The sequence below is a fragment of the Gigantopelta aegis genome, chromosome 8 (assembly GCF_016097555.1).
Source record: "Gigantopelta aegis isolate Gae_Host chromosome 8, Gae_host_genome, whole genome shotgun sequence".
Taxonomy (NCBI): Eukaryota; Metazoa; Mollusca; class Gastropoda; order Neomphalida; family Peltospiridae; genus Gigantopelta; species Gigantopelta aegis.
In genome coordinates, this window is record NC_054706.1 from 72,828,274 (window position 1) to 72,847,210 (window position 18,937).

The window sequence follows — 18,937 nt, forward strand, 5'->3', positions numbered from 1 at the left end:
ACAGACAGGAAAGCACAGCCATAGCCCAGTTGTAGTGCACTGGTTGGAACGAGAAACAAATCAGCTGAATGGATCCACCAGTGTGATTGGATTCTGCGACACAAGCACCTCAAGGGAGCAATCGACCGACTGAGCTATATCCCACCTGTTCCCTTTGTAAAGTATGACTTTTGGAGCACAGTGTAGCTCACTGGTAGAGTGATCGCCTGGAGTGTGATGACCTAAATCCCACCTGTTCCCTGTGTAAAGTATGACTTTTGGAGCACAGTGTAGCTCACTGGTAGAGTGATCGCCTGGAGTGTGATGACCTAAATCCCACCTGTTCCCTTTGTAAAGTATGACTTTTGGAGCACAGTGTAGCTCACTGGTAGAGTGATCGCCTGGAGTGTGATGACCTAAATCCCACCTGTTCCCTGTGTAAAGTATGACTTTTGGAGCACAGTGTAGCTCACTGGTAGAGTGATCGCCTGGAGTGTGATGACCTAAATCCCACCTGTTCCCTTTGTAAAGTATGACTTTTGGAGCACAGTGTAGCTCACTAGTAGAGTGATCGCCTGGAGTGTGATGACCTAAATCCCACCTGTTCCCTGTGTAAAGTATGACTTTTGGAGCACAGTGTAGCTCACTGGTAGAGTGATCGCCTGGAGTGTGATGACCTAAATCCCACCTGTTCCCTGTGTAAAGTATGACTTTTGGAGCACAGTGTAGCTCACTGGTAGAGTGATCGCCTGGAGTGTGATGACCTAAATCCCACCTGTTCCCTGTGTAAAGTATGACTTTTGGAGCACAGTGTAGCTCACTGGTAGAGTGATCGCCTGGAGTGTGATGACCTAAATCCCACCTGTTCCCTTTGTAAAGTATGACTTTTGGAGCAGTGTAGCTCACTGGTAGAGTGATCGCCTGGAGTGTGATGACCTAAATCCCACCTGTTCCCTGTGTAAAGTATGACTTTTGGAGCACAGTGTAGCTCACTGGTAGAGTGATGGCCTGGAGTGTGATGACCTAAATCCCACCTGTTCCCTTTGTAAAGTATGACTTTTGGAGCACAGTGTAGCTCACTGGTAGAGTGATCGCCTGGAGTGTGATGACCTAAATCCCACCTGTTCCCTTTGTAAAGTATGACTTTTGGAGCACAGTGTAGCTCACTGGTAGAGTGATCGCCTGGAGTGTGATGACCTAAATCCCACCTGTTCCCTTTGTAAAGTGTGGCTTTTGGAGCACAGTGTAGCTCACTGGTAGAGTGATCGCCTGGAGTGTGATGAGTTGTTCAATCAATCACTCTTGTTGGATCAGTTGTGTTTATTCCTCTCCCATCCAAAAACTGGTAATTAAAAGGTCATGTCAACTGTCCTGTCAATGTCTAAGTGTAGATAAAAGATTCCTCACTTCTGTTTGTTTCTTGAGGCTAATGGTAGCAGAAATGGGTTGTCTATCTCACTCTAAACCAAGTGTGCAAAATAATTGTATCACAAAATAATCATATTATAGGGTGTTAAATCACCCCCAAAAAAAGGAAATTTAAACCCTACCCTCTCCAATTTCAATTCCAAGTTTCAGCTCAATCAGACCAACAGTTTCTTTTTGTTAAATTGCCATAACTCTGCAACCAATGGTCCAATTTTGACAAATGAGGTATCATTGGAAAGGGGGAATTACAAGGAATCCAAATCTGGCATTATTCCTGATATTTGGGTTATTTTTGGGCTGATGACCTTTTGACCTTGAAATTGACCTTGTGGGACATGTGACCTTGAGATGACCTTTGATTAAAATTATAGCCCAACATGTTATCTACAACATATAAAAAAAATTGGAGGTGGAAAATGTTTCATTAGTCAGCAATTTCAAATTGAAATATGTTTACCTGCTGTTGTTCTATGCTCTCTGTGTATAGACTGCACATGTATTTAAGCACTATTAAATGTACATGCATGAACACTGTAAATGTCATGAATGTTCTAACAATATAGTCCAGCATCCAACAAATTTAAAATTAATTTTTTGAAATATTGCCTAATTATCAAAAACATCTTGTGCCGACATCTCATATTGTTTAGAACAGGCTAAACTATATTACCATGGGGACTACATTGAAAGGAAGTTATGGCCCCTTGAATGGACTTTGGACACCATGTGGAGGAAACTGCAGCCCCCCCCCCCCCCCCCCCAAACCCCAATTCAGAGCATGCTACATGAATATCTAAAATCGAAGAAATTTATGTTTATCCATTAGATGTGGGATTTCCCTCCAATTCCAAGATCCATTAAGATGTAAGTATCAGAAAATCTCCAGTAGGTAACTGACAAACAAAAGAACTAATTGATCCTTATTACTTATATATGTAATTAGTATTGATAATTATTTTAAAGATTAATTACTATCTGTGGTCTGTAGGCCTACTGGCACACTTATGTTTGTACATTTACATCCTTATTGATGAAGTGAAGAATGTATGTACTTTAAAATTTTGAGTCTACAGCATGTCATTGAGCAAGTCATTATGGTAAGATTGCTAAATAATAATTTGTTTATTCACCATAGGTACTGCATCACAATTTGACACTTATTTTCTAAGGTTTCAAGCATAGGCCTGTACTGTAAGCAGCAGAGAATCCAACTGAAAAAAGTTACTTATAGCACTTAGTGATAGGCCTACAATGTAGTACATGTATAAATAATGAAGGGTAAAACTAATTTTTTTAATGGATAAAGAATTTTAAAAAAATGGAATTGTCATAAAGAAAAATAGTCATATATATGGAACTTTTTTAAAATGCCAAACAAATGCTATTTCATTGTACATAGTTAACTAGATGGTAGGGGCGGTATGTAGCCCAGTGGTAAAGCACTCGCTTTGTGCGCCGACAAGTCTGGGAATGATCCCTGTCAGTGGGCTATTTTTTGCTCCATCCAGTGCACTACAACTGGTATATCAAAGGCCATGGTATGTGCTATCCTGTCTGTGGGATGGTGTATATAAAAGATCCATTGCTACTAATTGAAAAACGTAATGGGTTTCATCTCTAAGACCATATGTCAAAATTACACAATGTTTGACGTCCAATAGCCAATGATTAATAAATAATTAACCCTTTCACCGATTGCTCCCTGCTAACAAGCTGACCCTTGACGATGGCTTCCTTGACCTAATTAGCAAATTTCCATTGTCTTTACTAAATTAGCTGTCTTAGATTAAGTTTTATAGTTAGAAGCACAAACTTTTGGATTTAGTGAGATAAAAGGACAAGACTGTTTGTAATATTTAAAAAAAAAAAAATTGTTTGTTATTATCTGTCAAATAAATTGCAATTACAGGTGAAAATAAAAAATAACACAAAAGCTGTTTGTTTTCAACTAAATTAAAGTCACATTTTTAATACAAGTGAAGAATACATGTATAAATATATTTGATATTGTTATTATTCAGTGTATACCTTAACATAAAATAAAAACCTGTATACAATTGAAATCCACACAGTTTTGTCCAATGTCATATTATCGAATACACAATCCAAATGTCACAGAATTGTGTGTTGCACACATACACACACATGAAGTATAATAAGTACAATAAGAATTCCTCAGTCAAAGAAACACAAAGGTAAACAATTAAACAGTAAATGTAAATATAAATATAAAAAGGTGAACTGTACAGGTAAGTGAATTGACTATCTCCAGTGTTCCACTTTGGTATGGAAATCTCGGAAACATGTTGAACCTTTCTTTACACACAAGTAAGTGGCACAACCACTGCATTTAAAAATTGTCTTGGTCAATTTACAAGGATTGTCTTTTCTTGATACTCCTCCATTTGCATTGGAATAAACATGGTGCTTCTTTGTACACACAACACAGGTGTGGTTTGTACTGTCCACATCCTCGGTTGTCGGAAAATGAGACCCAACATCCAGAAGACGATCAGGAATCTCAACATCTACACTTGGTCATTTCCTTTTTTTCCGGATAGCTCTGTTGTCACCAACCAAAGAATGAACAAGTTCATCGATGAACTGTTGAAAATCACGTGCTCGTCCCCTGCCAGGTTTGTGATCGATCACGTGGCCCTCGATAACGTATGCATTGAAAATACACCACAACAGTCCCTTTAGTACAAGACGCATGTACTATCTGTACTGCTTGGCAGATTTGCTGTAGTGACACATCTGATCATTCCTGTCAACTGTTGTAGTCCTTTATCAGTTGTGGACATCGCACATCTTCCAAAACTCCCTGTTTGTTTCGACGTGAAACAACATCTATATCCGGCTGGTGAACTGTTGAAAGCAGGTGGACCAACCGATTATCCTTCCACACCAACGCCAACATACCATCAGACATCATCCATTTGCACACGCCCCTACGTAGATCTCGATCTTTGGCGTCAGCAAGCTGCTTGGGGTAACCTTTCCTGTTTTTACGAACAGTTCCAACAATTCCAATGCTAAGACTTTTCAAATTATACGCAAGGATAGGGCTGGTATAAAAATTGTCCGTGTACAAAATGTGTCCCATGTTTTCAATTCCTTTAGTTAAATTCAGAACAACAGCTGTTGTTAGCCCAATCTTTTCCCCTTCAAACACATTGTTCTTAGCAACATAGATTTCAAATCTGTAGCAGTACGCTGTCGCAGAATCACACAAGAGAAATGCCTTTATTCCCCATTTCGTTGGTTTTGATTTTATGTACTGCTTCAACCCCAATCTGCCCTTGAAAGGGATCATGCATTCGTCAATGGAAATGTTCTTAGATGGATAATACTCTTCCTCTAACTTAGTTTGGATGTAAGAAAGGAAAGGTCTCACTTTATAAAGTCTGTCATTTTTGTCAGCATCAGTTTCATCACAAAAATGTAAATATCTACTCAGTTGAGTATACCTGCGGTACGTGATCACTTTTGCAAATCCTGGGGTATGAAATATCCACTTGTCTGGTTTTTCACAAAAGTATCTTTCATTTCTGGGGCAGTCAACACACATAAGCATGGCTAGTCTAATTCCAAAATAACTTTTTATTTCCAACAAAGACGGCCGAATCCATTCTGCTTTGTTGTTACTGGGATCGTGGCAATTTTGTAACACGCGTTTTTGTCGGTCCAATAACAAATGTTTTCAAACAATTCATCTGTAAAAAAACAACTGAAAGTACTCAAGTGCTGAACAACTTCCGTCAAAAATCCGCATTGGACCTGGTCGTCCCGAATAAACAGCTGAAGAAATGTCGTCCGATTGTTCATTAGAAAAACTGAAAGCAGGATCCTTGTCAAAGTTCGGTAAAAAACCCATCAAAATTAATCTCATCATCGTCATCTTCAAACATGGCCAAAATCCGTTGTCGTCCGATCTCTTGTTCGTCTCGAAATAACATAAAATCGTCATTATTTTCTTCATCAGATGAATCACTTTCTGATCCACTATTCTCGGAATCAGACATCATTGGAAAAAATTTAACGTTCGATGAAAAATATTCGCTAAAAATCAAAAAGTGTGTCGATTTGTAAAAAATGTTCTCTCTACACAGCCATGCTTGTTACGAACAGAAGTGGTATAAAACGGAAGTGATTGTGGGTAATCATATTACCAAAATGGAGGGAAATTCAAAGTAGGTTCCAAATCCCGGCACAGCGGGATTCGTCGTCAGTAAAAACGATCGCGGATCCCGGTACAGCGGGATTCATCGCTGTAAGGGTTAAGCTCTAGTGGTGTCGTTAAACAAAACCCTGCAGTACCATCATTTTGTCCCATTATCAGTCTACAATGCAGGTTTTCAAACTGAGTTTACAATCCAATCCACCCGAATTGGTACCAATTCAAAATACTAGCAATTTCGATGATAGTACTGATGATTCATAAATTCCACTAGAGATAAAGGCGCAGAAGTTTGTCTGCAGCCTCTATGATGGTCTTCCTTGGATTGGTTTGGTGGATGAAGTTTCAGAGGAATTTTGAGACTATAACGTCAAGTTCATGCACCCTCATGGACCTTCAAGGCAGTTCCACTGGCCGTCAAAAGCAGTCAGAATTTCCAAAGTCTGTTCAACATGGATAGTTAAAGACTAGAAAGCTTGTGACTTCAATCAAGTAGTCAGACTCCTCAAATAAACAGAAATACAATAATATATAAAATTATCAAAAGATGAAGGAAACTACCAGTAGTGATTTATAGACTCTATTTTCCTTAATCAATTGGTTGCCTGGTTGCCACACTAAATTGTATCATTAACATTCATGGCATTTACAGTGTTGACGCATATACATTTAATAGTGAAATGCATGCAGTCTATACAGAAAGCATAGAACAACAGCAGGTAAACATATTTCAATCTGAAATTGCTGACTAATGAAACATTTCCCACCTCCAATTTTTTTATATGTTGTCGATAACATGTTGGGCTATAATTTTAATCAAAGGTCATCTCAAAGTCATGTGTCCCACAAGGTCAATTTCAAGGTCAAAAGGTCATCAGCCCAAAAGTAACCCAAGTGTCAGGAATAATGCCAGATTTGGATTCCTTGTAATTCCCCCTTTCCAATGATACCTCATTTGTCAAAATTGGACCATTGGTTGCTGAGTTATGGCAATTTAAAAAAGGACGGCCACGTCCTTTTTTGACAAATTTAAAAAAAAAAAAAAAAAAAGGCCATAACTTGGAAACTGTTGGTCCGATTAAGCTTTTTTGGCCACAATAACCTTATATACCAAATTTCATTGAAATTTGAGAGGGTAGGGTTTAACCCATTGGGTGATCTGACATAAAATAATATTGTACACCACAAAATAATTGTATCACATATCACAAAATAATTGTATTACACACCACAAATAATCATATTACAAACCATAAAATAATATGGTACACCACAAAATAATCATATAACACCCCACAAAATAATTGTATTACACATGACACATTCATAATTTAAGAGTAATGTTGCTTTCCTGTTTTTTTTCATAATTGTTTACGCATAACCCAGATGATATATCTTTTATTACCTATTATTATATATCTTTTATCTGTTGTTACCTGAAAAACCAACTTTTTAATTACCTTAAAGTTATATTTAAAAAAACCTTATGATGGATGACCATTTACTTAGATGCTTATGGTGGCAGAAGTTGGATTCCTATCACGCTAAAGCAAGTGTTCAAAATACAAGTAACTTTTATTCTTTCTTTTTTTTTCCTACCCTTTGCCCATCCTAAAAAAGTTAGTAAACATAATTGGTTTTGTCTTTGATAATTTTTCCAACTTATTTGGCATTTTTTAAACATGTGGTGACATTAACTCCTTTTCTCCAGCATACTGTTTGTATGCTTGGCAAAATGTTAATAATTGTGGACTGTTCCTTACATAAATGTTTTGTTTTGCTTCAGTTCCAAGGTTCTGAATGAGGACCAGATGAAGGCAGTCCGACATATTGTAGCCGAGCACATTGGGTATTCTCCTCCATTTATAATGTACGGACCGTTTGGAACAGGCAAGACGGAAACACTAGCACAGGCAGCAATGGTCTTGGTTAAAGAGTCATCATCTGCTCGCATTTTAATTTGTGCACAGTCAAACAGGTGAATTCAGATAACATATTGATAGATGTTTTTGTGTTTAGCAGTCAGTGCTGGGTTAAAAACATAGCAGATGTAGCAAAGGCTACTGGCCCAGCGGATGGACTCGTTTTTTTGTTGTTTTTTGTTTTGTTTTTCTTTTCTTTCTTTTTTTATACTAACACATTATGGTTAATAGACCTACTCTACTAACTGGAATTATTTATTTTTGTCACTGTGTAAGCCTTGGATAGTAAGGGTGTGTGTGTGTTTAACTATCACAATGTAAGGTTTTGGTAGTCTGGTGGGAGGGGAAATTGTAATATGTTACTGTTTTGCTGTGGCCTTGCAGCTGCTTAATCCGGCACTCGTTGCAACACAACAAAAGATAGAACGATTTGACAATGTACTTAAAGCATTTTATTTAAATATATGCCACAATTTATGCAGATCACATTTGGACTGTAATGGTTTTAAAAGGTTGCTTTATCTCCAAAAAATGTAGACCTCATCACCACATCTTGATAACTAATGTGACAGCCATAATAATATTCACACAGATTAAGAGAAAAATGGTTAATTTATCGAAGTTAATATATTAAAAAATGTATTGAGATTTATTAAAGTTTCCACAGTTGAACATTAAAATCAACCCATACAATTAAATAATCTATATTTCATTGTGATTACACATCAGAATACTGAATAACACACATGTAAATTTATGTATGTTATCCCAATGTTTCTAAGTAGTTTTTTAGTACTTAGTATGTTATTCACAGACTTGCTGCTGTTGTTGTTGCAGTCCCATTAAATTATCAGATTTGTTTCATTTCTTGCAGTGCTGCAGATAGATATATTTCCAATTACCTCGATCCATTTCTTAAAAAGTTCAAACTGGAGAACAAGTTGAGACGGGTGTATTTCAAAGAACGCCGTGTAAACACTGTTTGGCCAGAAGTACAGAAATACTGTGCAATTACAGACAGGGGGGATAACTTCATTCCACCCAGTCGCGAGGACATAATGCAGCACAGTTTGGTGATAACAACAGTGGAGACATCACTACAGTTGTTGCACTTGAATCTACGTGGCTACTTCACGCACATCTTCGTAGACGAGGCTGCACAAGTCCTAGAATGTGAAACCATCATGCCATTGTCCCTGGCGACAGAGAAGACGTGTATTGTCCTGACAGGAGATCACATGCAAATTAGTCCGCGCGTATACAGCCCCGAGGCTAGAAAACTTAACTTCCATGTCTCTCTGCTCCAGAGACTGTACCGACACTACGAGAGTTTCCGTGAACAGCTCAATCAGAGGAACTCAAGCCCGCTTAACATCTTCCTCAGTATCAACTACAGAACTAAGATGGAGATTCTGCGATTCATCTCGGCCATATTCTACGGCGGTCCTGACCAGCTGAAGGCACAGGGATCTATTCCCTCGGTCGTTGAGATTACTCCGCTGGTGTTTTATGCAGTTCAGGGCTGCGAAATTCAGGAGGCTGATAGTACATCGTACTACAATATTTCAGAGATACAGGAGGTGGTGGAACGAGTGGACGAACTATATATAAACTGGCCAGTCGAGTGGGGTCCCCGAAAAGCTGAAGACATAATGGTTGTTACTGCATATTATGACCAGGTGACTATACATTTTGGCTTGAAGTCTGAGCTACCTTGTTTTACAACTAAAATAAATTACTTTTCTGCATTTAATTACCATTAGATTCCACCCCACAATTTGTCCAGGCATAAATTGTGAAAAAAAAAACATTACCATAACACGGATTCCACATACTAGATTGTAACCACATCACCTGGGACATAAAGCACACAAAACTTTCAATGGCTGCTATTTGGCTTTTTTATAGAATATTCAAGAAGGATGGAAAGATGTCACAGAATTTTAACAAAATCATGACGTTAACTGAAAATCGGCTTTAAAAATAAATAAAAATGGTGCATCTTCTTAGATGCATTATCAATTTATGTAATACATGTACAAAAAATAATCATTTCTTTCAAGATACATTCAGTGATCTTTAGTTATTTTGTTTCCATGCATACAGGTGTTGCAGATTCGAAATGCACTCCGGAAAAAGAGACGGGAATTGCGATCAGTGAATGTGAGCAGAATAAACGATGTTCAGGGTTAGTAGGATGTCATTTTATTTAATAAAACATACTTTGTAAGAAAAAAAAAGAGCTTATTTATGATAAACTGAAAATTTACTGCTGTTGATCAAATGAAATTCTAAACGATGAAGTGTATTTTTTATATCATTAAAAAGACTCCTAGTTGGAATCATGTTTTGATTGCGAACAAACGTGATGGAATTTTTAATAGAAAACACTCCTGTTCCCCCTTATTTTAAGACGGCTATATTATATTTGTGAACTGAATGAAACAAGTATTGAGGGTTGATATTAACCTTCTGACTAATGGGTTAATTTTTGACAAAAACCATGTTACGGGGGTACAAATTTATCACTTTTTATTCACATATATTCACTTAAAACGTTTATAACTACATAAAATAATGTGAATCGGTAAGGATTATTTTTGTGGGTTTTTATGATATTTTAGATTACCGTATTTGACCGGAAATAAGCCCAGGGGGCCAAGACAACTCATTGTGAGCTTAGCATGGGGTGGTCTTATTCCCAGACAAGGGGCCAGTTTTGTTGAGAGAAAAAAAATGATAATAATTAAAATAAATAATAATAATTAAATGAACTAGGAAGAAAACAAAAAACGTTCAGTAGCATATCTATTAATTAGTGTTCCATTTGTTATTAATAAATAATAATTGTTTATTAATTAAATTGTGGGTTTTTTACTAGTATCTAATTATCAGAAACACACCTTCTATGTTACAATTACTTACCAGTGCTGTTTATTTACATCCAAAATTTAATGCTGAGAAGACTTAAAATAACATCAATTAACAACAAACTCAATAGCTATACACACGTTTCTGACACAGGCAGCCAGCTTACACTACAAAAAATTGTCAATCTAAGGTCATTGTTCTTAGCCAATCAGAATATGGTATTTGCTTAATTAGCATTAACTGCGGACCCAGTGTTGTGGTAAAAATAGACATTGGTTTTTAGTTCATACTTGGACTTGGATACTTCAAAGAAATACTGCAGGCATGAAGTTGAAAACAATGTTACACACTGTTATTGTTAGACTACTAAATCTCACTGGTGGTAAAATATTGTGTTACATTTGTGTTTAATTATCTGCAGGAGGTATGACCTTTTAAATGAACTTTGAGCAAACTTGCAATTTCGTGTTATTTATAAGGTGACGAAGTTGGGGGTGGGCTTATTTACGAATGAGGGCCTAATTTCTTAAATGCTATCAAAACGGAGGGGGGCTTATTCAAAGACATGGGCTTATATCCGGTCAAATACGGTAGTTATTATTGATTAAAATTAGGCAGAAAATCAATAAATTGTCATTTACTTCTGTGCATTTGTGACCAGATATTTATAGCCATTATTCCCCAAAACTGTTTTTCTGACTAGAAATCTTTTTGGAAATTACAATTCATATCCCAATATTTCATGATTTTTGTTGTTGGTAAAAAAGTCAAGATTTATATCATATAAGCTGTCACAATCGGCTATAAATTCCTGAAAATGAAAGTGATGTAATACCATTGTTGTTCATTGAAAATCCTCCCTGAAAAGCACTTTTTCAACTTCCCAGGTATTCGTCACGCAAAAAGAAAAAACTGAAGCAACCATTATCATGATTAGTCTCCATCAGTGATTTATTATTTTAGGTCAGTGCCATGTGCAAACCAGCATGAAATATGAATGAATGAATGTACCGTATGCAGTGTACAGTGTGTTGGGTGAGATATCTCGCCTGCAGTAGTCAGAAGGTTAAGAAAAATTGGAAGGTGTTTAAGATATGTATTTTGTTTTAGACATGACAGTAAAATAGCTTTTCATCTTGCATTGCAAAATTTACACAATGCAAGAAACATTCCTTTCGTTTCCTGATAAGTACTAAAATGTAAATTTCTTTTTGAATAAATTTAACGCTGTATAATTTGTATATAATTTCAGGTAAAGAATTCAGGGCATTGTTTATCAGCACTTGCCGAACACGACATCTTCTTGAATCTGATCGCATTCAGAACTTCTTGCAAGATACAGAGTGTGATGGCGATATTGGTGACTTTGGTTTCCTGTCTGATCCCAAGCTGTTGAACACTGCTCTAACACGAGCTCAGTCCTTCGTTGCCATAGTGGGAGACCCAGTAGCACTGTGTTCTATCGGGGAATGTGTACAAGTGTGGCGCACATACATCAAGCACTGCCACAACATGAAGAGTCTTCATCCTCGAACTCTTACCTACGAGTCCATCAAGAACCAGGTGATAAATCTGCAGATGTCACCGGAGGGACAAAGACTAAAGATGATCATGGAAATGAACCGTCAGTCCAATCGCATGCCACGGTTAATTCCAGCTGGAGGTAAGAAAACACATCGGGAAGACCAGCAGTCTTGGTCAGCTTCTTCTCAAATCCCTAGTGCTGCCGACAAACAGAACTCGAAGACCATGCATCCTACACCCGGGCGATTGTACAGCCTGGATGACAGGGATGTTGACTTCATGATTGAACCAGACGAGATCATAAAACATCTGGCCAAAGAGGTTGTTAAAGCAGACCAACTCCGTGCACTCCAGGATAAAGCTAGAACACAAGGTATTCTACCACCAAAGGAAGATAGTATTGAGACAGATGATGAGGTATTAAACATTGAATGCATTAAGGTAAAAGAACACAAAGGATATGCAGTGGTATATTACAACTTGGATAGAGAAAGAGAGAGTCGTAAAAGAAAACTGTTGTCAGAAGCAGATGCTGGAGTTGATTTTGATTCAGATGATGATATTGATCATGAGTATCTAGATGACTTTTTGGGAAAGATGGAATGCAGGAATTACGGAGTAAGGGAATTGAATAAACTGTTGGAGAATGACCCAGACCACTATAAATATTGCATTCTAAATATTGAGTCATCACAACGAATGTTTGCCAGTGTTGTTGATTTCACCTCATCTGTTCAAGAAATCAAGATCGGAAGCAGAAGACTTTGTGGACATGCTTTTCATCAAGATGAAGTTGTGGTGGAAATACTCACTCCTGACAAGGATGTCACAGGAGCTGATGTTGGTGATGATGGTGTCAATGGCCAGGTAGTCGGGATTTTGCGACGAGCCATGGATCCACATTATAGATCATTTGTTTGTACAGTTGAAGTTAACAACACCGGTATCATGATCCCCATTAACAGAGGTCTTCCAAAAATTTACAATCTGTCTACTAAAACACGAATGCAGAAAGCCAAAAAAGGTCACGTCTGTGTCTATCAGTTTACTAAAGACAAGGAAATTACGTTCAGTCATTATGAAAAAATTGATCCATCGGATCCTCAAGGGAAGTTGTTTTTGGTGCGATACCTAAAGTGGGAACCATCGTTTTACTCTCCTCTCGGAATCGTGATTGGAGTGATCAATGCGGGAAGAACAGTGGAAGAAGGCGTAGCTATTCTAGACATTGAGCATAATGTACACAGGAAATACAAACAAGAAACAGAAACAGAAGTTAAGACACTCTACCATCATGATTACCAGTTACCCAGGGATGTATACCAAACAAGACATAACATCACAGACAGATGGTGTTTTACAGTGGATGCTCCATCCACAAATGACCTGGATGATGCCTTGAGTATTGATCAGTTACCAGACGGCAACTATGAAGTCGGAGTTCATATAGCTGATGTATCTTATTTTGTTAAGAGGAATTCTTGCATTGATGCTGAAGCTCTTCAACGAATGACATCCTTATATCCACTGAACGATGATCCAGTCCATATGCTGCCCCAAAGACTTAGTGTAGATCTTTGCAGTTTGAAGCCAGGAAAAGACCGATTGACCTTGTCCATCTTTTTAAGCGTCACTGGGACAGGAGAGATAACTAAGGTATATGCTAAAAAATGCATCATAAATTCTAAACAGCGATTTTCTTACCAGGAGGTTGAAGATATTTTACACGATCCTGCTGCAGCAGAAACGGACTATCTGAAGAGCTGCATTCTGGTACTTTATCAAATTGCTCAGCTATGGAGAAGCAATAGACTGGGCAATGGGTCCCATGTTGTCAGTCTTGATCTTCTAGACAGACAAACACCTAAAGCACATCAAATGATTGAGGATCTTATGATCACCACTAATCATGAAGTGGCTAAGAAACTGCTGGAACGTTTCCCACAGACAACTCCACTGAAATGCCAGAAGCCACTAAATCCAGAGAAAGCTGAAGAGTGGAAGAGTCAGCACGCATCCAGTGCCCTGAATACAGTCGCACTAACAAAGCCATTTTTGGAAGGGCAGAAAACCTGCAGTTGTAGAGTAGCATGCACATGTATTTTCAGCTACATCCGAAAGCATGGCATTAATGCGCAGAGTTCACTGGATGTTCCTAAAGATCTGTGGAATACAATATGTGAGGCATCTGATGTTGGAAACTTGGAGTTAGTTCAGCACTTGATTCTTGACCCCAAAAATTACCCACAGCTTGCCTTAGCGCAGTCTGATCTTAATAAGATTTGTAGTAAATCAAATTATGCTTGTTCAGGTGATTTAGATCCTGTTAATCGAGGACACTTCTCTCTGAACCTGGATGTATACACTACATTTATTAGTCCTATACGGCGGTACATGGATCTAGTTGTTCACCGGCTAGTTGAGGCTATGATAGACCACAGACCCTGTCCTTACAGTAAACTTGACCTTCAGACTTTGTGTATTCAGAATACTGATGCTTTAACAAGGGCAAATAAATATCACCAGGACATCTACAGTCTACACCTAAGTGCTGCTCTCAGAGACAAGCCTCTAGTCCTGTATCCAGTCATTGAGAATTGTGATGACAGAAACTTAACACTGCAGTTCCCTACAGTTAAAGAAATTCCTCCAAAGCACAGGAACATTTCCATGAGTCTACTGATGCCAAGAGAGAGACCAAAGGTTACTGATGATCCAAAAGAAGTGAGTCTAAAATGGCAAGAACGTATATATGATGCCAGTAAAGATAAGAAAACAAAAGGTATGAAAGGTCCTACAAAACTAGATCCAGATCGATACATTGTGAAGATTCCTGCTTTCCAATGGCAACGGTTATTGACTGCCATCCGATCTGAAGACTTTGAGAAGCTACAAGATTCTCTGTCATCAATCCACCAGCAGGTTGAATCTTTCGAGATTGATGGTCATTTTGCAGAAGATGTGTGTTCAGAAGTGTCGAGAAATGGCAAGATAAATCATTTTGTGGAATTCTCTCTGTCTTTTCATTCATGTATGGTACTTCGTGTACAAGTGGCCAGTGAATTAAGCAGAGGTCTTCTTTGTCCAACAGTCCAACTCTTGGGCTTAACACCAAGTCTGGATGTCTGCCTTGAGCATCGATCCTCCCCAATGAACTGTTTCTCAACTGTAACTGTTGTAAGTGCTTCTAGACAAACCTATGCTGATGAAGCTGCTTATCAGAAATCATGGCTGCCTATTCTTGGTATCGAGTCTGCTTCAAATGCTGTAACTAATCAAGAAAGTGTATACATACACAACATTCATATTGAATGGGCAAGAACCCAGTCGGCATTAGGCATAACTGATGTTATTGGAACTTTCCATTTGCCACTGGAATTCTGCAAGGAGCATCAAATCAAGTTTGCCACTGATGTTCAGTTTGACAGTCTAATAGAGCATTTGAACAGTACACTGTCACAGAGCTACTTCCTAGACTATCTCTGTGTTCGCTACACTGGCTTGTCAATCCCTTGTGGTCCAAATGTGGCAGAAAAAATATCTGCCGTTCTGTCTGAAGACAAGCCTGTTTGTTGGGTTGGACATTGCTGCGTTACGTCTGTGACAAAGGAGAAGAGTGGTCAGTTGATAGTCCAGCTGAAGCTGCATCAGAGTGCTGTCCAGTTTCCTCATCTGTTGCTTAGTAACGGTCCAACCACCAGCTGTACTATTGAGTGGATTCCAAGGACACTCCCAGACAGGTAAGTAGTGAGATTTATGTGTTAAAGGATGGTTCAGTTATTCGTAAATATACAATAAATATACAGAACTTCACATACGTTGTTTTCACTTCCTGTTTATTGCACGAGTTTATATACCATGACACCGCGTCGAGTGGTATGTTCTTGTACAAAATAAATGAGTGCAAAAAATAGGAAGCGAAAACAACGTATGTGAAGTTCTGTATTTATTACATACCTTCTTTTATGTTTTACAAAAACGGTTTTTAATTTAACGTCATAACAACTCTTTCTTAAATCTATGATTAATACCCCTTTCATGGATTTACTTAACATTAAGAAACTTACTCTGCGGCAGCCTTGTGTAATGTTTCAAATACGATGTGATGTAATTTGTAAATTATATATGACATCAGTAACTAAAAGGTGCCAACTGTAGTAAAAAGAAAAAGGGAATTCCCCAGTTAAAAGTTCCGGTCCGTATTGCACAAATGTGTGATACAAAATAAATTTATCACACAGTTTCAAAATGTCTTTTATCACTATAGTAAGATTGAATAGGTATGTAATAATTATTTTTAGGTCACCAGATGAGTCATCCATCGTGTGTAAACATTTCACATTTTCGACTTCTTCTCCAAAACTACTTGACCAGTTACAACCAATTTTCACTTCCTTAGCATAGGAAGAAACAAATTTGTGAATTTGGTTATTCTGTCCCTTAGGGGTCTGAGGGGATGGTCCAATAGAGGAAAATTAACTCAGTTTTAAAAAATCTTTTCTACTTCTAGAAATGCCATAACTCAATAGCAGGGTTTCTACCAGAGGGTAAAACGGGTATGGCGTCATACCCAAATTGTTTTGCTGATTATGTTTTTTTAAGTTAACCTTTTGACAAAATTAATTAGTCTTAGCATTGCTGTATGATTTTCTTAACCCTAACCCTAAACGTAACCCATTTTCTTTCTGGGGGAGGCCCCCCATACCCCCTGTAGACTATGGTTGCATTCGATTCCACAGCACCATACCCAAAAATGTCTTTCTGGCAGTGAATAGTCTTATATGTGTAAAGGTCAACATATGGTTTATCTAATGTATTAATGTCATTAATCGTGGGTCTTCGGGACTACTTTGTACAGTGTTACTAGCTGTTGAAGTTAGATAAGGGCACCGTAGTAATAGCTTGTTTGTTATTTGTAGACGTATGGACTTTGCTGTTCGCTGTCTTCAGGAAGGTTCTGAGTTGGCTAAAGACATTGCAACAGGACGGAAGCCAGTAGACAACTGTAAGTTTGGTGCCTTGGATCTATAAAATAAAGAGTGTTTTTAATTAAATCACTAAGCATCTAGTAACTTTAAGACTAATTTGTTTTATGAAACTTTTTTTTTTTGCAATGCCTGAAGATATTGAGATGCAATGTTATATATGTGTGGCTGCATGACAAAAGGTGCCATATGGTCAACAACAAAAAAAGAGGTGTTTTTGAAGGAATAAGATAAAGCACATTCTACAGAGCAAAATTCTGTTTTAATTATGAAAATCGGATAAAACTTTCCCAAATATTGAACTTTTTGTACAGACAATTATTATTTTTTGAAAATGAAGTCCAAAGTTTTACGCAAAAAACCTGATTCATTATTGCTTGAAATCTTCATTAATAATAATAATATATGCCAACCAAGTTATTCTGTACTCTGTAACCATGTAATATTTGTTTTAACAGTATATGCCATTGACAAGAATTTATATTGAACCTCCATTATACATCCCCCCCCCCCCCCCTTTAAAAAAAACAAAAAAAAACAAATGCACAATAGTATCCACCATCAATAAAATGAGAAACTATCAGTGCTCACACCAAATATGAATGCTGTGACTAGACAGGAATATTTAGTCAAACATAAGTCAATAGTTCTTCAGCTTTGAACATACAGTAAGTTCTCACATACCAGGTTGTAACACGGCCAGAGTAATGAGCCCGATGACCACCTCGATTTCAGTAAATAGATTCGTTTGATTCGAAATCTGATTCTGACTCACTCTGATCCCTACTTACAAAGTAGCCCATAATAATGTCTTGTAACACATCGTCAGAAGCAATGTTTCTCATACTGGCATTGATGTTTAACAGCGAATTCAACTGGCGAGCCACCTCAGCTTCCTTTGTCATTACACATGCTGGTCTCACGGGCGCCGCCATTTTCTCAGTTGATACCGTGAATCGACGGGCACTTGTTTTTTTACATCTTTAGCTCGATTTAAATACGTTTCACGTCTCGCATTACATAGTACTACTTCAAATGCATTTTTACTTCATAAATTGAACAGACGATCGTACATTTTTCTTATTTTGTAGTTTGGGAAAAAGTAATTGTTGAATTTTGCCACAGAAATTGTCTCAATGCGCATTACTCCTACGTGACAAATATAGCTGCGCACTTGCTATATTTAGAAAGTAGAGTTCACGACCTTTCCAGTGGTATGCAATACTTGGCGTTGAAAAGTCCAAGATTTTATAATGAACTCGGCCAAATAAGTGATTAATTCTTGCGTAATTAAAGACAATTAGAATTTGACAGGTTGTACACAATCACCAAATAACATGTTTTATTGTTTTATTTTAGGAAAAACTATGTATTACTATGAAAGTTAACTTGTTTTAAAAACTGTTTGTGCTAAAAACTAAAAAAATATTTTTTTCATGTATTTTATTGTAATTGGCTGTTATGCGATATTACAATGCGCGACATCCGGCACCTTTTGTCGTGCAGCCACACATATAGCTTTATCATATACCATTACAGATCAGGTTTAAGCTTCATGGCGATTTATCCATTCTTTGCAGTTAATGAAACTTATTGTCGACTAGAAGTCTGCTGTGACTGTTAGTATATGGTAATACTGTATTTGAGTTAGTTTTTTGGTTATTAAAATCAAACAAAACTCTGCAAATGAAATGGATTACCTGAAAACAAATTTCTTGTTTGAAAAAGCAACATTATTATGTTATTGCAGTGAGCTATCGAGATGTAGATGAGCTACGACGGACACAGTTTGACACGTTATTGCCCCTGAACTCGACCCAAGAAGATGCTATACAGCAGGCACTTAAGCAGCCATTCACTGTGATCCAGGGCCCGCCTGGAACGGGAAAGAGTCTGACATCAGTTCACCTAGCGCGTCGGTTTGTAGAACGCAACCGATCAGCGAGCGTTCATCCGACCGATTCTCAGCCTCAAGTCTTATTCTGTGGACCCTCAAATAAGTCGGTCGATGTAATTGCTGGTAAGTTACTTCAGTTTAACTTGATTTT

General features: G+C 37.7%; 1 protein-coding gene across 1 annotated transcript in view; it reads left to right on the forward strand.

Annotated features, from left to right (window-relative positions):
• The window catches only part of LOC121379815 (helicase with zinc finger domain 2-like), a 76,618-nt gene that overhangs the window by 51,005 nt on the left and 6,676 nt on the right, over positions 1 to 18,937 (forward strand). Inside the window, exons 20-25 of the mRNA XM_041508467.1 lie at positions 7,374 to 7,565; positions 8,384 to 9,188; positions 9,616 to 9,697; positions 11,633 to 15,644; positions 16,824 to 16,909; positions 18,640 to 18,909. Coding sequence (XP_041364401.1) covers positions 7,374 to 7,565; positions 8,384 to 9,188; positions 9,616 to 9,697; positions 11,633 to 15,644; positions 16,824 to 16,909; positions 18,640 to 18,909 — 5,447 coding nt within the window. The remainder of the gene's footprint in view (positions 1 to 7,373; positions 7,566 to 8,383; positions 9,189 to 9,615; positions 9,698 to 11,632; positions 15,645 to 16,823; positions 16,910 to 18,639; positions 18,910 to 18,937) is intronic.